General features: G+C 42.6%; 1 protein-coding gene across 3 annotated transcripts in view; it reads right to left on the reverse strand.

Annotated features, from left to right (window-relative positions):
* sptbn4 (spectrin beta, non-erythrocytic 4) overlaps positions 1-17512 on the reverse strand; it is a 96306-nt gene that overhangs the window by 12726 nt on the left and 66068 nt on the right. For all 3 annotated transcript variants that reach the window (XM_023962066.1, XM_023962067.1, XM_023962068.1), the window contains exons 26-39: positions 14128-14391; positions 13165-13389; positions 11835-11924; positions 11344-11622; positions 11142-11272; positions 9464-9668; positions 9140-9385; positions 8934-9068; positions 6520-6764; positions 4560-4698; positions 4372-4456; positions 2668-2864; positions 1559-2592; positions 1422-1482 (exon numbers count right to left, since the gene is read on the reverse strand). In XM_023962066.1, coding sequence (XP_023817834.1) covers positions 1422-1482; positions 1559-2592; positions 2668-2864; positions 4372-4456; positions 4560-4698; positions 6520-6764; positions 8934-9068; positions 9140-9385; positions 9464-9668; positions 11142-11272; positions 11344-11622; positions 11835-11924; positions 13165-13389; positions 14128-14391 — 3336 coding nt within the window. The remainder of the gene's footprint in view (positions 1-1421; positions 1483-1558; positions 2593-2667; positions 2865-4371; positions 4457-4559; positions 4699-6519; positions 6765-8933; positions 9069-9139; positions 9386-9463; positions 9669-11141; positions 11273-11343; positions 11623-11834; positions 11925-13164; positions 13390-14127; positions 14392-17512) is intronic.

Raw genomic sequence — 17512 nt, forward strand, 5'->3', positions numbered from 1 at the left:
AGTATATTATTTGTCAGAATGACCATTCTTGCTCTGTAACCTTCTTCTCAACATCTTTCTAATCCAAGTTCTTTTAAAAGATACTTTTTCTTTACTGCAATTTATTCAAGTTATTAACTGACCAATCAGATGCCCCAGTAAAAGCATGTAGGTCTGAGGCATTTGATTGACAGATTTGGGGTAGCCAATAGCAGCAGACCTTTTCCGTCTAATTTTGCTATTCTTTTTAAAGCGTTAAAAAACAAACAAGCTAAACGCGGATGAACCAGGAGTGAAAAACAATAAAAATAAGCATAAAGGTTAACAAATGAAAAATTACCGTTTGGAGATTCTAATGTTCAAATTGATTCTCAGTAAGTTTTTTCGTGTTTTATTTAGTGTGTTTTGCATTATTTCAGGATTTTCTTTCAATAAAACAGGGATTCCCTGAAAAATCGATCGACTTCTTTAGAAAATGCTATGGGGATTTATCAAAATTATGAATTGACTTACTTTAAAAGTAAGTTATTGCTTTTTTTCTCAGACAAAAGCAGGTTATCTGTTATTTTTATAGTCAGAACAGATCATTACAAAAGTTTTACCTTTGATCTGTTTAATGACAAGTTAAGTGAAAATTGTTTTATGAGCAAACAAAATAAGATTCTGCCGTCTTTGGCAGAGATTGTGTCTGTATGTCTGGATGAGAAGACTTTAATCCACACTATGTTTTTAAACAAAAAAAAGAAAAAAACATTCACTTTTGTTTTATAGATGCTGCAAACATCTGCTGAGTGTCCTGACCTTCAGGATCAGGAAGTATGAAATGCAAAGCAATCGAAGCTGGCGGCATATTTAGAGGATCATCTCCCATGAACATATTAAACATGATCTTTGAGGGGGAACGTTGTTCCCCAGCTTTCCGTAACACTGTAAGAGATGGCTCGAATAACTGCGCAATACTCCAAAAGATCTGCACTGAGTTCAAGCTACTTGCATCACATTGATATGTGGAAGGATGGATGGATGGATAGATAGATAGATAGATAGATAGATAGATAGATAGATAGATAGATAGATAGATAGATAGATAGATAGATAGATAGATAGATAGATAGATAGATAGATAGATAGATAGATAGATAGATAGATAGATAGATAGATAGATAGATAGATAGATAGATAGATAGATAGATAGATAGATAGATAGATAGATAGATAGATAGATAGATAGATAGATAGATAGATAGATAGATAGATAGATAGATAGATAGATAGATAGATAGAGCCTGTTCTTCCACATGCCCTGTGTTTTTACAATGAAGTGCAGATATTTGAAGCTTAAAAACGTTATTCTGCTTATTAACTTGTCTTGCTGGGTCCCAGAGGTTTATTTTTAAATGTGTAGAACCCACATTTGTGGATTTGCATTCTGAGCTTCTCACCTGTGCTGCCTCTCTTTCTTGCAGCTGCTCTACAATATCTGCCATGGTGGTTCTCTTTTCTCTGCAGAAAATAAAAAGATGATAAAGTCAAAAGAACTGAGGAGTGGATCGGAGTTGGGCGATGTGTCGGGTCTCACCCTCCTCCGGAGCGCCTGTCTGACTGTTCCCTCCCGGTGTCGTGCTCACTGGAGTCCTGTCTGTCCAGTCGGTGGCGGTCTCTCTCCCTCCGCCGGCCCTCGTGGCCCCCGTGGCCCTCGTGCTCGCTCGACGTTTGCCTCTCTAGTGTGCGTCTGTCGCGGCGCTCCGCCTGTTCCCTCCAAACCTCCTGAGGAAGTTCATCCCGCCGGGCTTGGATCAGCTGCTCACTGGACAGCTGCCGCTCCATCCTGTGGCCTCGCTGCTGTAAGTGCGTTTGGGCCTGCGGCTCAGCGTGGCCCATGGGGTCAGGTCTGGATCCCCGGGACCCCCTGGTGGGCTCACTGTGCAGGCGCTCCCGGCCGCGCTCCTGGAGCACCACCTCAGCCATCACTGCCACCTCCGGCCTATCTGCCCCCGTCTCCCCTGTCATGGTGTCCCGCTCCCTTCCCCTCTCCCTCACTTTCTCCAGCCGGCTGGCCACGATCAGCGGCGTCACCGCGTCATCCAAGTGTTTGATTTTGGGTTGCCGTAGATACGGGGACGACCTGGCCTCCAGATCCCGCCCTGCCTGGACCGGTTGGAGGTGACTCATTACCTTGGCGGCCTGATCTCTCAAGCTGCCGGCAGATTCTCGTGCCTGATTGGCCGACACTAACATGGCTGCCGTGGCAACGGATGCGATGGATGAGGCAGCTGGCTGACCGAGTCCCGCAGCCACGCCCACCACGCCGCCATGCTGGACCTCCAGGGTGTGGCGGTAACCGGAGCTGTTCATCACAGGGGTGTAGTTGGCGACGGTCGACCCCAGCCGCCGCGCTGCAGATGAAGGGGAGGGGGTGGGAGTGGCAGGTGAAGGTGAGGGTGGAGAGCTGGCTTCGTTCTGTTCATAGATGGTCTGTCTTATGACGGGGGAGACGGGGAGGCGAGGGAGGGTTGAGGGACTGGCTAAAGCATCTTGGGGGTCGAGGAAGACTTTTCGGCCCAGCAGAGGGGTGGAGGGCAGTTTACCTTGCTCCGCCTTTAGCTTCTCCACCTGCAAACAAGGCTTCCTTTAAAACCCGTTCGTGTTCTGTCAGCACAGCGTGTTGGGGGCGGGGGGTGGCGTTACCGTGGTGAGGCGCCGCAGTGAGCTGAATCGCTCCTCCCAGGTGGCGGCAGCTTTGCGAAAGGCCTCGTGGCGCCGGATGAGCTGCTCCACCTCGTCCACGCTCTCACCGAGCTCTTTGCTGTTGATGAACGGCTCGTGGGCCGTCAGCCACGCCTCCGCCACCACCGCCTCCTGAGCGAACTGGTGAACCTCCAACACTGAGGAGACGACAGCAAAAATCTTCAGATTTTTCAGGAACATTTCTTTCTTTGTTTACACACCGTGATCTGAAACAGCGCCCTCCCTGTTTTATATTTTTAATGTCCGTCATTCAGAACTCACTTCGGTGAAAAGGGTGTTTTTGGTGTTAGTGACATAAGAAAATAAAAGGAGGCGGGGCCTCAAAGATAGTGGTCTTGCTTCTGGGTTAGAAAATAGGCTGCAAAAAATAACTCTTAATTCATGCTAAATTGATAATTGATATATGATATTACACAATGTAATATATATGATAATATATATATTATCCTATATATAGATACAGTTTATTCTGAAAGGCTTAAGCAAAAGATGGCTTAAGCCCTTTAACTATGTTACCACTCGTTACGGGGCGGCCGTGGTGCAGCGTTCAACCTCTGATGGGATTATTGCAGGTTTGATTCCCGCCTTGCCCAACCATAAATCGCAGTCTCCTTAGGTAAGACACTGAAGCCCACCATGCCTCTGGTGGAAGGTCAGCATCAGCGGAGCCGCCTCCAGCGTGTGAATGTGTGTGAATGTGTGTGTGTGAATCGACTGTGACTGTCAAGGTAGAAAGCGCTATACAAGTATATACGCCATTTACCATTGATTGTGTATTCTGTTTTTAAAAAATGAAAAATGCATTTTTATTTGGCAACAAATTAGATTTGTTTCCTGTTTTAGCTACGGAATAATGCACTTTCCAAGTATTATATTTGTGTGTTGCACGGCCCAGGAAGCACTTTTTGAATTTCATTGTTTTCTGACAATAAAAATCTATCTATATTTTTTTCTGATGCTAAAATTGTATTTCTGAGTATTTATTTATTCAAACTGTTGTCAATCAGGAGAAGATATAAAAATGCAGTTTGAAAAAAATCGTATTTGGGACGTTTAAAATAGGTTTGGCTCCCTGCTCCGCTCCATTCTGATGCATCCACTTCCAGACAACTAGATCCATGAACCGTCTTTGTTTTTTCTCCTCTGAGCTGGAATCTGGATCAAAACTGCACGACTGGACAGCTCCAATACTGCTCGCTATTTTTGTTGAAGCAATACATTTGTGGTTGGAGTTTTAAGCTAGTGGGAGAGCGTGTGACCAGACGGTTGATGGGAAATGGGGGCGGGTTCACTGCAGAAACTGTCCTAGAAAACGACACAGGTTATCTGACTTCGGCTAAAAGCGGCATAATCCGAATGACAAAACCACTGGAAAGGCTTTGAAAATAGATCAAGATATGGTCGGAGTGGGACTTTGAAGGAGACAAGTTGAGGGAAAATGAAACGTCTGTGGGATTAAACCGATTTGATGTTTCTGATTATTCAATCTAATATAAATGTCGAATAATTCGTCGTTCTGGGTGAATAGATGCCTAACATAAGTGTGTCTGCATAAGAAAGTGTGCTGTAAATGGATTATTTTTAACATTTTAGCTTAAGAAAGCGTTTGGATATGTCACAGTGGAAGCCTTCCTGTTTCCTTACGTTGCTTCAGGAACTCCCAGTGCTTGTCCCACTTCTCCGTGAGCTCACGCTGCTTGGCGATGACCTTGTCCAGCTTCTCCTTGATCTGACAATGACAGCATCAAAGCTCAGTTCAGTGTTCTGGCTCAGTCTGGGAGACAGCACTGCTTTTTCTGGATAACGATGTGAGCGGCAGGCCGCCGTCTGACCTCCTCAGCGGCGGGGTTCCGAGCAGCCAGCAGCATCTTTCCCATCTCGATACACTCCAGGACGCTCTGGCTGCGAGCTTCCACTTCGCTCTTCAGGCTTTGGTGATCGTTCATAAGGACCTCCACTGAGGACACGTCCCTGCAGGAGACAACAAAGACCAGCTGACGTAAAACCATGTTTCATAAAGCCTTGGGTCAAACGAAAACATGGCAGAAAGTTCACACTGACTGAACCAGGAGCAACACCAAACAATCATTGTCATTATTCTTGTGTGAAGGCTGCAATTCACCTATAGTTATGTATTTCCAATCTACAAATGTAGCTGATTAACACTAATAAAATAAAGGAGAGAGATTTTTCCACAGAAACCTTCAATATGTGAGTTTTTTAGGAAATAGAAGTCAGATTCGTTTTTATACATTTTTTGTTGTTGCTGAACAGTTTGGACTACAAACGTTGAGTTTTTGTCTTTTTTTTTTTTTAATTGTCACACTGAACCTGAACAGCTGTCATAAGGTTGTCTTTGAAAAGGTAAACATACTTTTAAACACACATTCAGACATTTGTGCTTTTACTTCTGATCTCTGCAGCCTTTCCAGCATGTTCCCTCGCCTCTTTTGTCTCATTCTTGTGTTGTTGAACTTATTGGAACGTTTAAAACAATCCAGGAATCTTCTCTGAAATCAGTGGTTTTGTGCTCGATTTGGCGTCCATAAGTCAGAAACAAAACAAATGTGGAACCTCTTCAAAAAAGGGATGACCAGTGGAAACTAAATGTTAGAGTTGGAGTCAATAGTTTTGGATTCAAAATGAGTTTAATGGAAGAAAAAAAACAATTCTAATTAGTCTGCAGTTAATTAATCGCCATAATTTAAGGGGAACGTAGGAACTTCAAGATTATACTGATAAGAACCAGAAAGAAAAGTTTCTGTTTGGCACTAAACTTTGGAACAGGTTAAGCAATGAGCTCAAACAAAGTTTAAATATCCAAATATAAAAGAAAAGGACGAGTTAAGAGGAGTTAAGGATCAACAGATGTTTGAATAATTCCAAATACTTGTGTGAACTTGATCGTGGTGAAATAATCAAAGCTCTTTTAGTTACATCCACTGAGTATTTATTACATTGTGTAACAATGATTACTGACATGTTTTAATTATAATCAATAAGCTATTGATTTTCTTTATTTGATTTGCATGTGTAGCAATAATTACTGGTTTAATGTGATCATGTGTTCTAATGTTAATCAATGATTATTACATATTGGTTACCGTTACTGTTTACTGAAATCATGACTAGTGTTTTCAGAAGATAATCAATAATTACTAGGCACTGGATTTTGTAACTTGAAAAGTATGAATAAAATCAGAACCGGATTACAAAAACTAAGTAAAACTATCAAATGAATGAACTCAGTAGGTGGGATTATATAAGATCGCTTCTTCCTGCTCCTTTTCAAGCAATAAGTCCACTTGACTTTAGTTAATGATCACTATATTTAAATAAGCCAAATGTGATTTAAGAGTATTTTATTTTCTGTTTTTTTAATCTATTCACTTGAGTTTGATAAATCTGTGTACATTCTTTTTTGCTTTGACTTAAATGTTTTAAATAAATCAAATCAAATCAAATCAATAATTTGACAACCCTGATATGTGAAAACAGGAGAATTGTAGCTCACTTTCTGTTCAGGTTTAAGTGATTTCCAGTGAATTGTTGTACATTCCCATAATGCCTCTTAAATCTGGGTCATGGCCCAGTTCAGGGAAAAATCAACCTCCTTCGCCAATCTTTGTTTAACATTTAACGTAAAAAAAAAAAACATTCACCTTTTTAATTTATGTTTAAAAACATTTGTTGTACTTTCTTGTATCTCATGAGATTAATCTTTGAAGGTTTTGAAGGTCGGCGGCCGTTACTGTGAGGCGAACACAACGAAGGGGAGATCCGTCTGCTCACCGGGGTTTTTCTCCTGTGCCTATCTGGCAGAGGATGGAGTCCATCCACATGATCTGGTCCCGGACCATGCTGAAGAAGCGCAGCTTGTCCGTCTCGGTGGTGATCTGCAGGCGACACTCCTCGCAGGACGTCAGCAGCTCCTTCCAGCTGTGCATCACCTCGTGCTCGCAGCAGGCGATGGCGTCGGCCTTCTCGCCCGCGTACACCGTTCTCAGCTGGGCGGCGCTCTCCTGCAGCTGACGCACCTGGAGTGTGGGGGTGGGGGGTGGGGGGCAGCTTTTAGGAAACAAGCTCAGCAGAAAGAGGCAGGAGAGCAAAAGTCTGTTTTTTTTTTGCAGATGACACCGTTGTTCTCACGGCGCGGAAACAGCAGCTGAGATTTAGCAAAACCCACAATGTTGACGGTTTCCAGACGCCAGACTGTAGGACAACACGAGGTTCATCTAACAATAACTGACTTCTTAATACTTTAACAACTTACAACTTTTGAGCCAAGTAAAAGTTAAAACAGCTGAAATCCCTGCTTCTGTCTCATCTCAGCCAGAAAAAAACGACCTCAGTCTCTTTTATAAAATGTATTCTCACCATGACTGGCTTTGCTTTATTTAGTAGAGTTTAAAAAAAAGTTTTCTGTGCTTTGTAAAATTGCTTAAATGCCCAACATACTCAGAATTACAAGAACATCTTTTGAAGCAACAGGAAATAGAGTATCGGAACCTTTAATCAAAATCTTATTCGGACGGCATTTAAAGAGACCGGAGGTTGCTGCTCGCAGACGGAATAAATGACGGGTAAACAGGGTGTTCCACATGATCGTGTTCTGTCTGTCCATTCAGAGTCGTCTTTCCTGCTCAAAGTAGAGGATTAACGGGTAGAAGACGACCTTTTTATGTTTTTCCCTGTCCTTTCATTCATCTCTGCAGAGGCGTTTAGTGCAGAGCAGCGCTACAAAGAGACTGGCATCTATTGGACGCAACATCCCTCCAAACCCGGCGTTTATTGGAAGCACGTGAGCCACTACTAGAATTAAGTTCAAGATCCTCCTGTTAACCTATAAGGCCTTACATGGAATGGCCCCGTCCTATATTAAGGACCTCATAGTCCCTTACCAACCAATCAGAACACTTCGCTCGCAAAACGCAGGACTGCTTGTGGTTCCTAGAATTAGTAAAAGTACGGTTGGAGGTAGAGCGTTTAGCCACCAAGCCCCTGTCTTATGGAATAAACTCCCAGCTCATGTAAGAGAGGCCGACACAGTTTCTACATTCAAAGTTGGACTTAGAACATTCCTCTTTGGACAGGCTTATTGTCAGACTAGTTAGTATTCAGAGATTATTTAACTTAATGTTAGTTTGTTTAAATTAAACTTAATAAAAACTATTTCTTTTAAAAGGCTGCTAGAAGTTGAAGCTGGGGTAACTATGGTGCACTGGGGTTCTGTCCTCTTTCCTTTTTTACTTCTACCCTTCCTCTCCTCTATTCTTGATCATAATTTATTATTTAGTTCTCCATGCCTCTGTTTGGTGCAGTGCGATTCATGTATTGTCCCTCTCTTCCTCTCCCCTCCTGGGGAGTGGGAGTGCTTCCAGACTCCAGTTGGCTCATCCGTGCTCCAGTTCCTGACCGTTTACCTCGCCTTTGCTCCTGCTCCTACACCTGGCTGTGGATCCTGCCTCTGGCTCATCTCTGGCTCGTCTCTGCTCTGTACCTGACCGAGTACCTCGCCTCTGCTCCTGCTCCTACACCTGGCTGTGGTTCCTGTCTCCGGCTCGACTCGCGCCTTTGACTGTCCCCACAACCACGGCTGGATGAAGCTCGTCTGCTGGACTTTTATATATGTAGTTGTAGATTTAGATAAGTTAATTCTTCTCTAAGAGTTCTGGTAAATCGCCTGTCCGTCCTGGGGGAGGATCCCTCCTTCATGTGGGCACCCCTGAGGTTTCTTCGTTTTTTCCGGAATCCGTTTTTTTTGGGAGTTTTTCCTTACCGCGAAGGGGGGTCTAAGGGCAGGGATGCCAGTAAAGCTTAGTCAGTTTGTTAGTTCATTTTAGTATTTTCCTATTGAACTCTTTGTATTCGTGATCCTTTTGATTTCATGTTTTACTTCAAAGCCCATCGAGACGACTGTTGTTGTGATTTTGGGCTATACAAATAAAACTGAATTGAATTACTAAAAGATATATGATATTTCACAAAACAGATTCCAGCTCCACTGTGGATTAACTTTCCACATTAGATCTGCTGCTCGTGAGCCAAAAGTTAGTATATTTGTTAATGATCTGTGATCAAACCTCACAGACGTTTCCATGATTAGGTCGTCAAACGGTGGGACTGAATGGAACTGAGCAGGCCGCCAGTCATTTGTGAACAGATGCAAAGGCAGTAGATCGGTTCAGGAGGTTTGATTCCTGTACCTGTGTGACCAGCAGCTGGATGTCCTGCTCGAAGCTGTGCAGGAGTCTCTGCAGGGTGCTGGTGTTTGAAGTGCTGCCCTGCCGAGCTCGAACCTCCGGCAGCCTCTTTTGTTTGTCCTGAATCTGAGCCAAAACCTGGACAGCAGCATCGGCGTTATGATCATTCATTCACACGTGTGTGTCTATCGCAGCTGTGCTCGGCTGACCTCTCTGCAGTCTGAGAAGAACTTGTGCAGCTGGTGTGAGGCCGCCAGCATCTGCGCACGAGTCTCCATGAGCTCCAGCAGGTCGGCCCAGGACTCGTTCACCCCGTCTTTCCACTCGGCTATTGTGGCCGCCTCCGAGTGTCCGTAGTCGATGAGCTCATCCACCATCTGATTGATGGCCGTGACTCGTTCCTGCCCCACACTTCCTGTTTCCGACGCAAACTCTGTGAACTTCTCCTGCAGGACCTGAGGAGGCGAGGAAGTGGATTAAAATAAAAAAGCCGCTTTCATCTGCGGGTCGAGCAGCATCTGCCTCAGACTTACAGTCACGTGCTCAAAGTCTTGACCAAGTTCAGGCGAACTGGCGACCACTTCTCTCTGAGCGATCCACTGCTCCAGCTCATCCACCTCCCTGTTGAGCTGGTAGAGCCAGTACTGCTGCTCCAGCCGGCTCTTCCTCTCCTCCACCAGGTCCTTCAGAGACACGTACAGACGGTCGATCTGCGACTGCCGCTTGCTGATCTGTTCGCTGCGGGGACAAACATCCAGGTCAAGAACAAGCAGAAGAATCTGGATTGAAGATATGAGGCCACAGCTTCATCAGAGAACATCTCAGCGGGTTATAGCAGGTCTGATGGTTGATGCCAATGTGTCAAAGGGTGGAAATAAAACTTCAAAATAGGCGCCGATGTTTGTTCATTTGATGTATAACAGTATCAGCCTGTTTTTTTACTCCAATGGGTCGATTCTGAAATGGTTATTTTGGCTCAGGTGCATCAGGTGCAGCAGCAGGGCTCTGCCCCTCCCAACGCACAATCTGAGTGGTTTTGCAAACCACGCCGTCCTCTGCATGTCACGCTGCGAGCAGCTGGGGGTGTCACTTTTAAAGCATTAACATCTTTTAACACAGTTTATCGCATCTTTAGAAGCGAATGATTGTCCTCTCCATGCTTAAGAAAGAGGCATTTCTGATCTGTGAACGGGTAAACCTGCAGCCCCTCCCTCCTCTGCTCAGCGCCAACATGAACGGAGATTAGAGCGACTTGCTAGAAAGTTTGTTTTTGAACTTTGAGTGTGGCCATCTTCAGCGAGGTCTCTGCAATTTAGGAGCCAAAAAGAACTGTTTGGTTGGAGAAGACATGCATCAAATTTCCTTTTTCACCACCATCTCTGCTGCTTAACCCTTTAAAAACCCACTCCAATGAAAATGCAGCGTTCTTGTAGCATTTTTCTCATGATGGAGGAGATATATAAAAAGAATTTAAGATTGTGTGTTTCTGAGTATGTCTTTATTCAAATCGTGTGGATCTGGAACAGATAAAAACAGCTCAGGTTTGTGACATCTGGCTTAAAATTATGCAGCTGGATAGCTTTGATATTGCTCGCCTTTTTTTTTCTTCTACGCCAGTGTTAGCTTTGGATAATGAAGGTCTGGAAGCTAACGTGAGAGAGTAGAAACAAAAGGAATGCTGGGATATCACAAAACCTTTCTCTTGGTTGGGTACGTTAAAGATTAAGTGTGAATACTGATGATTTAACAGTCACACTTTACTCAAATTGATTTAATTTAATTTGATTTAATTTACTTGACAAAACATCAGGGAGCTACTTATTTACTTTGTGTTTGACCTTGTAAGATACGCCACTGTGCCGAAGAACTCCCTGTGCTTTCTGATTTGGTTTGAATTTTTCAAAAAGACTTATGTTAAAGGGCCAATTATTTGCTTTTTATTTACTTCTTCCTGAATAAACAAATTTCATTGCTGGTGTTTTAATAATTAAGCTTTGATGCCAGTTTGTTCACATCTACTGCAAATGAATATCTGCTCTACATTGTGGTCATTGGCATTATTGACGACTAATAATCAGTATCGGCCCTGAAAAAAAGGAAAAAAATCTCAAAAACCATTACACATGGAACTTCAATGATCCTCTAGGAAATGTCAATATGTTTAAAAAATACAGCTCACCTGAAATATAAAAAAAAAAACTGTTTCCGTACCTTTCGGGGTGTCCCATCTCCAGCAGCTGGCGGCACTGCTGTGACAGCAGGCCAATGGTCTCTGCGTAGTCCTCAATGGTTTGCTCCAGGACCAAATGTTTCTTCAGCAGCTGCAGAGTGCTGGGTTCGTCCTGAGGAGGGCGGTCTATCAGATACACTTCGTTTCAGGGACCCGAGCATTAACCTCCTATAAGAAGCCGACCTTTCCCTTCTCCTCGTTCATCATGTGCAGCTCCTGCTCGCTCAGCCAGGCCTCCACCTCCGCCGTGTCCAGGTAATACTGCTGCACTTGGTACATGGTGTCCAGGAGCAGCTGCCTCCTCTCCGTCTCGGTCCAGAGCAGCGCCCACAGCTGGGCCAGCTGATCCTGGCCGGCCCGGATGCAGTCTGCCGCGGGGCTTCGGATGGAGGCGATGATCCCCGCCTGTTCCAGGACCTCCTCCATCCTGCTACGGTGGCTCTGCAGCTCCCTCTGGAGGGACTGCGGGGAAGGAGGAGATTCACAGTCATTCAGAGGAGGTGAAGGAGACAGGTTCAGCTCCAAACTACTATCTCCGCCTTTTAAGGGGTTCAAAAGTTTTTTCTGAGAGTAAAAATCCAAGATGACCTTTAATTTTCTGCATAGAAGATTACACCTTATTTCAGCAAGTGTCCACTCAGACCCCCTCACTGCAGCTTCCTGTTGTTTCTCACCTGGTTCTTCTTCATGAGCTGCTGGACGGCCTGCAGAGTGGACCCGTGCTCCTGAGACGTGGCCAGCGGGAGGCGCTCCTGCACCCACAGCTGCATAGATCGGACGAGGACACACACAATCGTGGCTTTATTGATCTTAAATGTTCTTAAGAGGAACATATTTGTTAGTGATGGGCAGATGAAGCTTCGTGTAGCATTGAAGCCTTTCATCCAACTGTTCCCTCAAGTGCAATGCTTCCTGAAGCTTTATTTGCTCTTGTAAGACATCTACAAAGAAAGAAATATCAGTTGACTTAAAAGTGCGGCATTTTGATTAAAAAAACATGTCAGCAAAAAAAAAGACAGGTACATAGCCGTAAACCTTTTTAGTGTTTCTTTTTATTTATGTAGTGATTTTAATTAATAAATAAATTATTTTTTCTAAACCACAAAGGAGAATTAGGAAATGATGAAGATAAATTACCTAATATTCAGCCCAGCTCTGGGACACGCTGTGGAGCAACAATAAATAAACAAACTAGGGCTGCACGATGTGAGGAAAACTTGCGATTTGCGATATTAGTTATCAATATTGCGATGACGATTTAACCTGCGATACATGAATAAATAACAAAAAAACCAAAAACATCATTTCCATGTCACTGCAAAAGCTTAATTTAAATAAGAGTCAACCCTACATAGGGTCTACATAGGAGGCAAACATAAAATAAAAGAGCTCTATCCGATCGAATACTTTTTAGAATTATTCTAAAAAGCAAAGTTTTTTTTAACTCATCCAAGTTAAAAAATATCAAAGGATCCCACAAAAGAACTAAATTGCTATTTACAAAAATAAATTAACCAGCAGATAAATTAGCGACTCAGCAGTTCTGAAATTTATGCCACATTCATCATTAATGTTTAAATCAAAAAACGTTTTCTTGGTTCTAAAAAAGTCTTTACTTAAGTGAAATTGCTTGATTAAAATTAAAATGAGTTCATTCTAATACAAGAAACCGAATTAAGCCTTCAGGACCGGAGCTTTAGCCACATCCTTTTGACAAGCATGATGCCTTTCGTTTATGCAATTATAGTAAATCAGCTGATTCTGTTGCACAAAAACACGGTTTTGTGCCATTATGCGTCACTTTGCGTTACTGTGTTGCGTAATGGCACATAGCTGATGTGAAAAGCCGCTTTTCTCTGCGTCAGAATCAGCCGATTCATGGAGATTTATGGTGTGTTATTTAGGTGCCGCCTGCGTCTCCTGTGTTTAAGGGTTTTAAAGGATAATCAATCAAAGGATTTCATGGAAGGACGGTGAAACAAACAAACAAAAAAAAAAACTCACAATCTCATCCTCCAAGTCTCGTCCAACTTGGTGAACTTCCTTTGACGCCAGAAGAATTCGTCGTCTCTCTTTAAGAGGTTCGATCAAACGCAACATCCTGGTCTCTACGGCGGTCTGTCGCTCGGCAACCGTCTGCTTGACCGGCGTCTGCTGCGGGATGGAGGCTGCCTGCGCCTGAAGCTGGCCCACCTCCTGATACCACTCCTCCATTTGGCCTTCCAGAGTCTGAGAGGCAAAAACAGGAGAAAGGAGGGAAAGTTACAGAGAACATTTAAGAAGAGCATACAAAGTCACGCCGGCTTTCCTTCAGGTAACTGGGAGCCGTTTACACTAAAACATAAATAATGAAGATAAAAGGAAAAGTTTTCGTTCTTTCACTTAAAAGTTCATGTGTTGAAATGTCTGCACAAGAAGGCGGACGCCGAGACGGCAGCAGAGTAGCTGTTCTCACAGGAAGTGAAGGTTACCGTACCCCTTTGCCTGGATGGATGCTGGGTAGTGGAGTTTGGATTTAGGATGAAGATGCAAAGCAGAGATAATGGCAGCCTGATAAAGGAAGCTGAAAGCGGCATGCTGTGGGAGAGGAGAGCGAGAGGTGATGTTTGGTGAAATGATGAGGAAATGAAAGTGTGAACTGAAGGAACAAAAACAACGATTTTTCACTTTTCCAGGTCAAATTCCAGCATTCCTGGCTGTTTGGGTAGGTATGTATGGTAGGTGGGTAGGAAGTGAAATACATGAATGAATTAAAGTGAATAAACTAAAACACTTCTTCGGAGGAGCTTAATATAGGACAAATGTTGAGTCTGTTACTGAGAGCACACATGTTATGAATGTCTACTGTCATTATGGGAGAAACAGCATCATATAGCAGTGATCCCTGTGTTCTTTCCAAAGGTTTAAAAGAATGAAATCTTTAGGGAAGTGGTTCTTCCCTGGAGGGGGGGTAACATGTGGATGTACCTGCAGTTTCTTGAGCTGCTTGTTGACTGTGGTGAGGTCCTGACCCTGGTCCACGTAGGCCAGCTGACCTTCTAGCTGTCCCAGTCTCTGGTGGAGGCTTTCGTAACTCTGCACCAGCAGGTCTGCCTTGTTGGCTTCGAAGAGCTGGCGAGCTTTGGCCTGAGTGGTGCTCTCCAGGTCCTGCCAGCACTCCCGGATCTCCTCCAGCTTCCTCCGGACCACCGGGCTCAGCTCCGGCTTCTCCTGGATCAGCTTCTGACCCTCCTGGAAACACAGACAGGCCCCTGGGCTTGAGACGTTCTCATTATGCAGACCATAAACGGATAAAAAAACACAAGCCGGTTATTTTTAATTTAAAAAAAAATCGAAATGTATGTGGTGCCATAAGCTTAATCTGCAACGTAAACCCTGATTTAAGGAAAAGTCACTAAAGTGAATTCAGTAACCAGATGAGGTCAAACGTGTCTCCCAGAGGTCAGAATATCTCGTGGATGTTGCCCAGGCGTCCTTAAAGCGTGTCTCATAATTCACCTCACATTGCCCTTCCCCTCTCTCAGTCTCCCTCCTCTCTCCTTATTTTTTTTTTATGTTTCTGCCCCCTTTTTGCGCCTCCCCCCGTTCTGAAATTGGACACGCACCAACCGCTGTTCTCTGTAGTCACCTGCTCCCTTCCTTTCAATTCCCTTTTGCCTCTTTCACACTGAAATCCTGTCAGACTCAAACTCACACAAATATATTTGGTAAACAAGCAGATATGAATTCAAGAACCGTTATTGATTAAGAGTATCAGTTTGCTTTATAATATACCAAAGATTAAAACCTTTAAAGGTGAGACAGAAAGCAATGGAGAGCTTATGGGATAATAAATGCTTCAGATATATATGCTTTTACTGTGGAAGGTATTTCGGTGTGACACAACAGATCCCTGTTTGAGCCTCACCTGAATTACTGTAACATCATATGGAATAACACATACTCTACCTACACCGCAAAACTCCTGATTACACAAAAAAAAGCAATAAGAGCAATAACCTGGTCCACGCCAAATTCTCCTACAGATCCACTCTTTCACAGATACAGCCTCCTTAAGTCACCGGAACTTAACACTTATCATAACGCATGCACAATGTACAGTGCTGTTCATAAACTAAACAGTCGTTTGTGTGACCTCATACCACTTTCCTCGCCCTCTTATCACCATGACACCAGGGGAAAGCATATGCTAAAAGGCAAAAACAGAAAGTTGCAATGTACAAGCTTCTCTGTCTGTGCTAGAGGTCCACAAACTTGGAATACATTAGACAATGACATTAAACAGTCTGCTACAATATACATGTTTAAAAGGGAACTGAAATTGCTATTATTGTCATCATACTGTACAAATGCTGCTCCGACCGAAACCACCTATTAATGTTTTGTGATTTCTCTCTGTTTGTTGACACTTATATGGCCACACGCCAGAGTTTATGTTGTTCAAATCCATTGTCCCTATTGTATAACACTTTCCACTATATTACCATTATTTTCTCATATTATTATTGTATTTTATTTTTGTAATTATTTTCTTTTTCTTTTATTTTCTTTTTTTTCAGGGATTTTCAGGGATGTCCATTTTTTCCACATTTTGTATTATGAGGGGATTTGTTGCTTTTGACACATTGTGGAAAAATAAACTAAATAAACTAAACAAAATAAACAACAAACACTGATGTTATGGGCGTGTCTGCTAATTAAAAATAATGCATAAAGTTAATTACACGCTCTGTGATGAATCTAAATTAATTTCCTTCATCCATTTTGTGCAGTGAAGTTTTATAAAATATTTAATTCAACATAACAGATCAGTGCAGAGATCAATGCAGACAAAGTCCGATTTTGATTGGAAGTGGCGGTCTTTGTCATGGCGGTGGTTTACAGCAACCGTTTCATTTTTCTCAGTTTGAGGCTCAAAAATATTTACACCCATTTTTGAGCCTCCACTGATACTGGCATCCTAACAGTTTTGCCAGTTCTAAGCTTTAACAAAAGTTTTATTTTGTTTTTACAGATTGATAAGGTTTAGGGTAAGCGGTGTAATTTTTGCTCCCGGCTGATGATGTCAGGCGCCATCTTGACTGCAGCAATGTGCCTCTCATCCTGACTCCGCCCAACTCCGCCGTTCTAGAAATGGTCAGAAGGGGGCGACAGAGTAAAGTTAAAAAAAAAGTAATCTCTAATCATACTCAAATTTAAAATAAACAGCTAATTAAAAATAAAAAATCACTAATATATTGTACAATTTTACATTCCGTACAATATGCGATTGTTCCATTATAGAAACACCCTCCAGTGGTCATTTGAGGTACTGCAACAAGTGTTAGTTTGTGCATTGTTTCTTTGCTAAAATGACATTCTTTGTAGTTTCTTTAACAACCAATGTTTACTCTTAAACTCTCCTACCCCTAATATTTATATAAAGCATATTTATATACCCCAACCACACATATTGATGTCAATTAAAGTTCTATATATATCTATTTCTGGTTGAATTAAGTAGCTGTACAAATGTTTTATCGTGTGGTCAAAATAGAACATTAAATCACCACAGTCTTTCTAAAAATGAGCAAATAAAAAACAAGTCTGAACATAGTTGGAGCACCATCAATGATGGTGAGGAAAACTCGCGATATGCGATATTAGTGATCAATATTGCGATGACGACATCACTTGCGATAAATGAACAAATAGCAAAAACAACAAAAAAATTTCCATTTCACTGCAAAAGTTTAATGAAAATAAGATTCCAAATATATTAAATTATTCTCCAAATGACCCTCGTCTAATTTGCAGGGCAACATCTGACAAAAGCTCCATCCGATTGGTCAACAACGTGAAGGGCTCCATCTGATTGGTCAAATGCATAAAGGGATTTATTCAATATATTAAATAGTTAAAGTTGCCATGGAGATTGTTTTAGCACATTTAAGGTTTATTTATTAAGATTTTCGCCGACTTTTGCGATATGGATATTGCACAGCTTGAAATGGCGTTAATAATAAATAATAAACTTTATTTGTATAGCACCTTTCAAGATAAAAATCACAAAGTGCTTCACAAGAAAACACTGTAAAACACAGAATACAGAGAAAATTAAGAAAAAGCCATTTTAAAAAGATAGGTTTTTAGCTGCTTTTTAAAAGAAAGAAAACACTGAGTCTGCAGATCTGAGGCTGAGAGGAAGGGAGTTCCAGAGGGATGGAGCCACTGCTGCAAAAGCTCTGTCACCTTTAGTCTTTAACTGGGTTCTCTTAACAACCTGCAGACCCTGGTCACATGACCTCAGGGACCTGCTGGGAGTGTACGGCTGTAAAAGGTCTTTTAAGTAGACTGGTGCTTGGCTATTAAG

Source organism: Oryzias latipes, chromosome 13, assembly GCF_002234675.1.
Source record: "Oryzias latipes chromosome 13, ASM223467v1".
NCBI classification, from domain to species: domain Eukaryota; kingdom Metazoa; phylum Chordata; class Actinopteri; order Beloniformes; family Adrianichthyidae; genus Oryzias; species Oryzias latipes.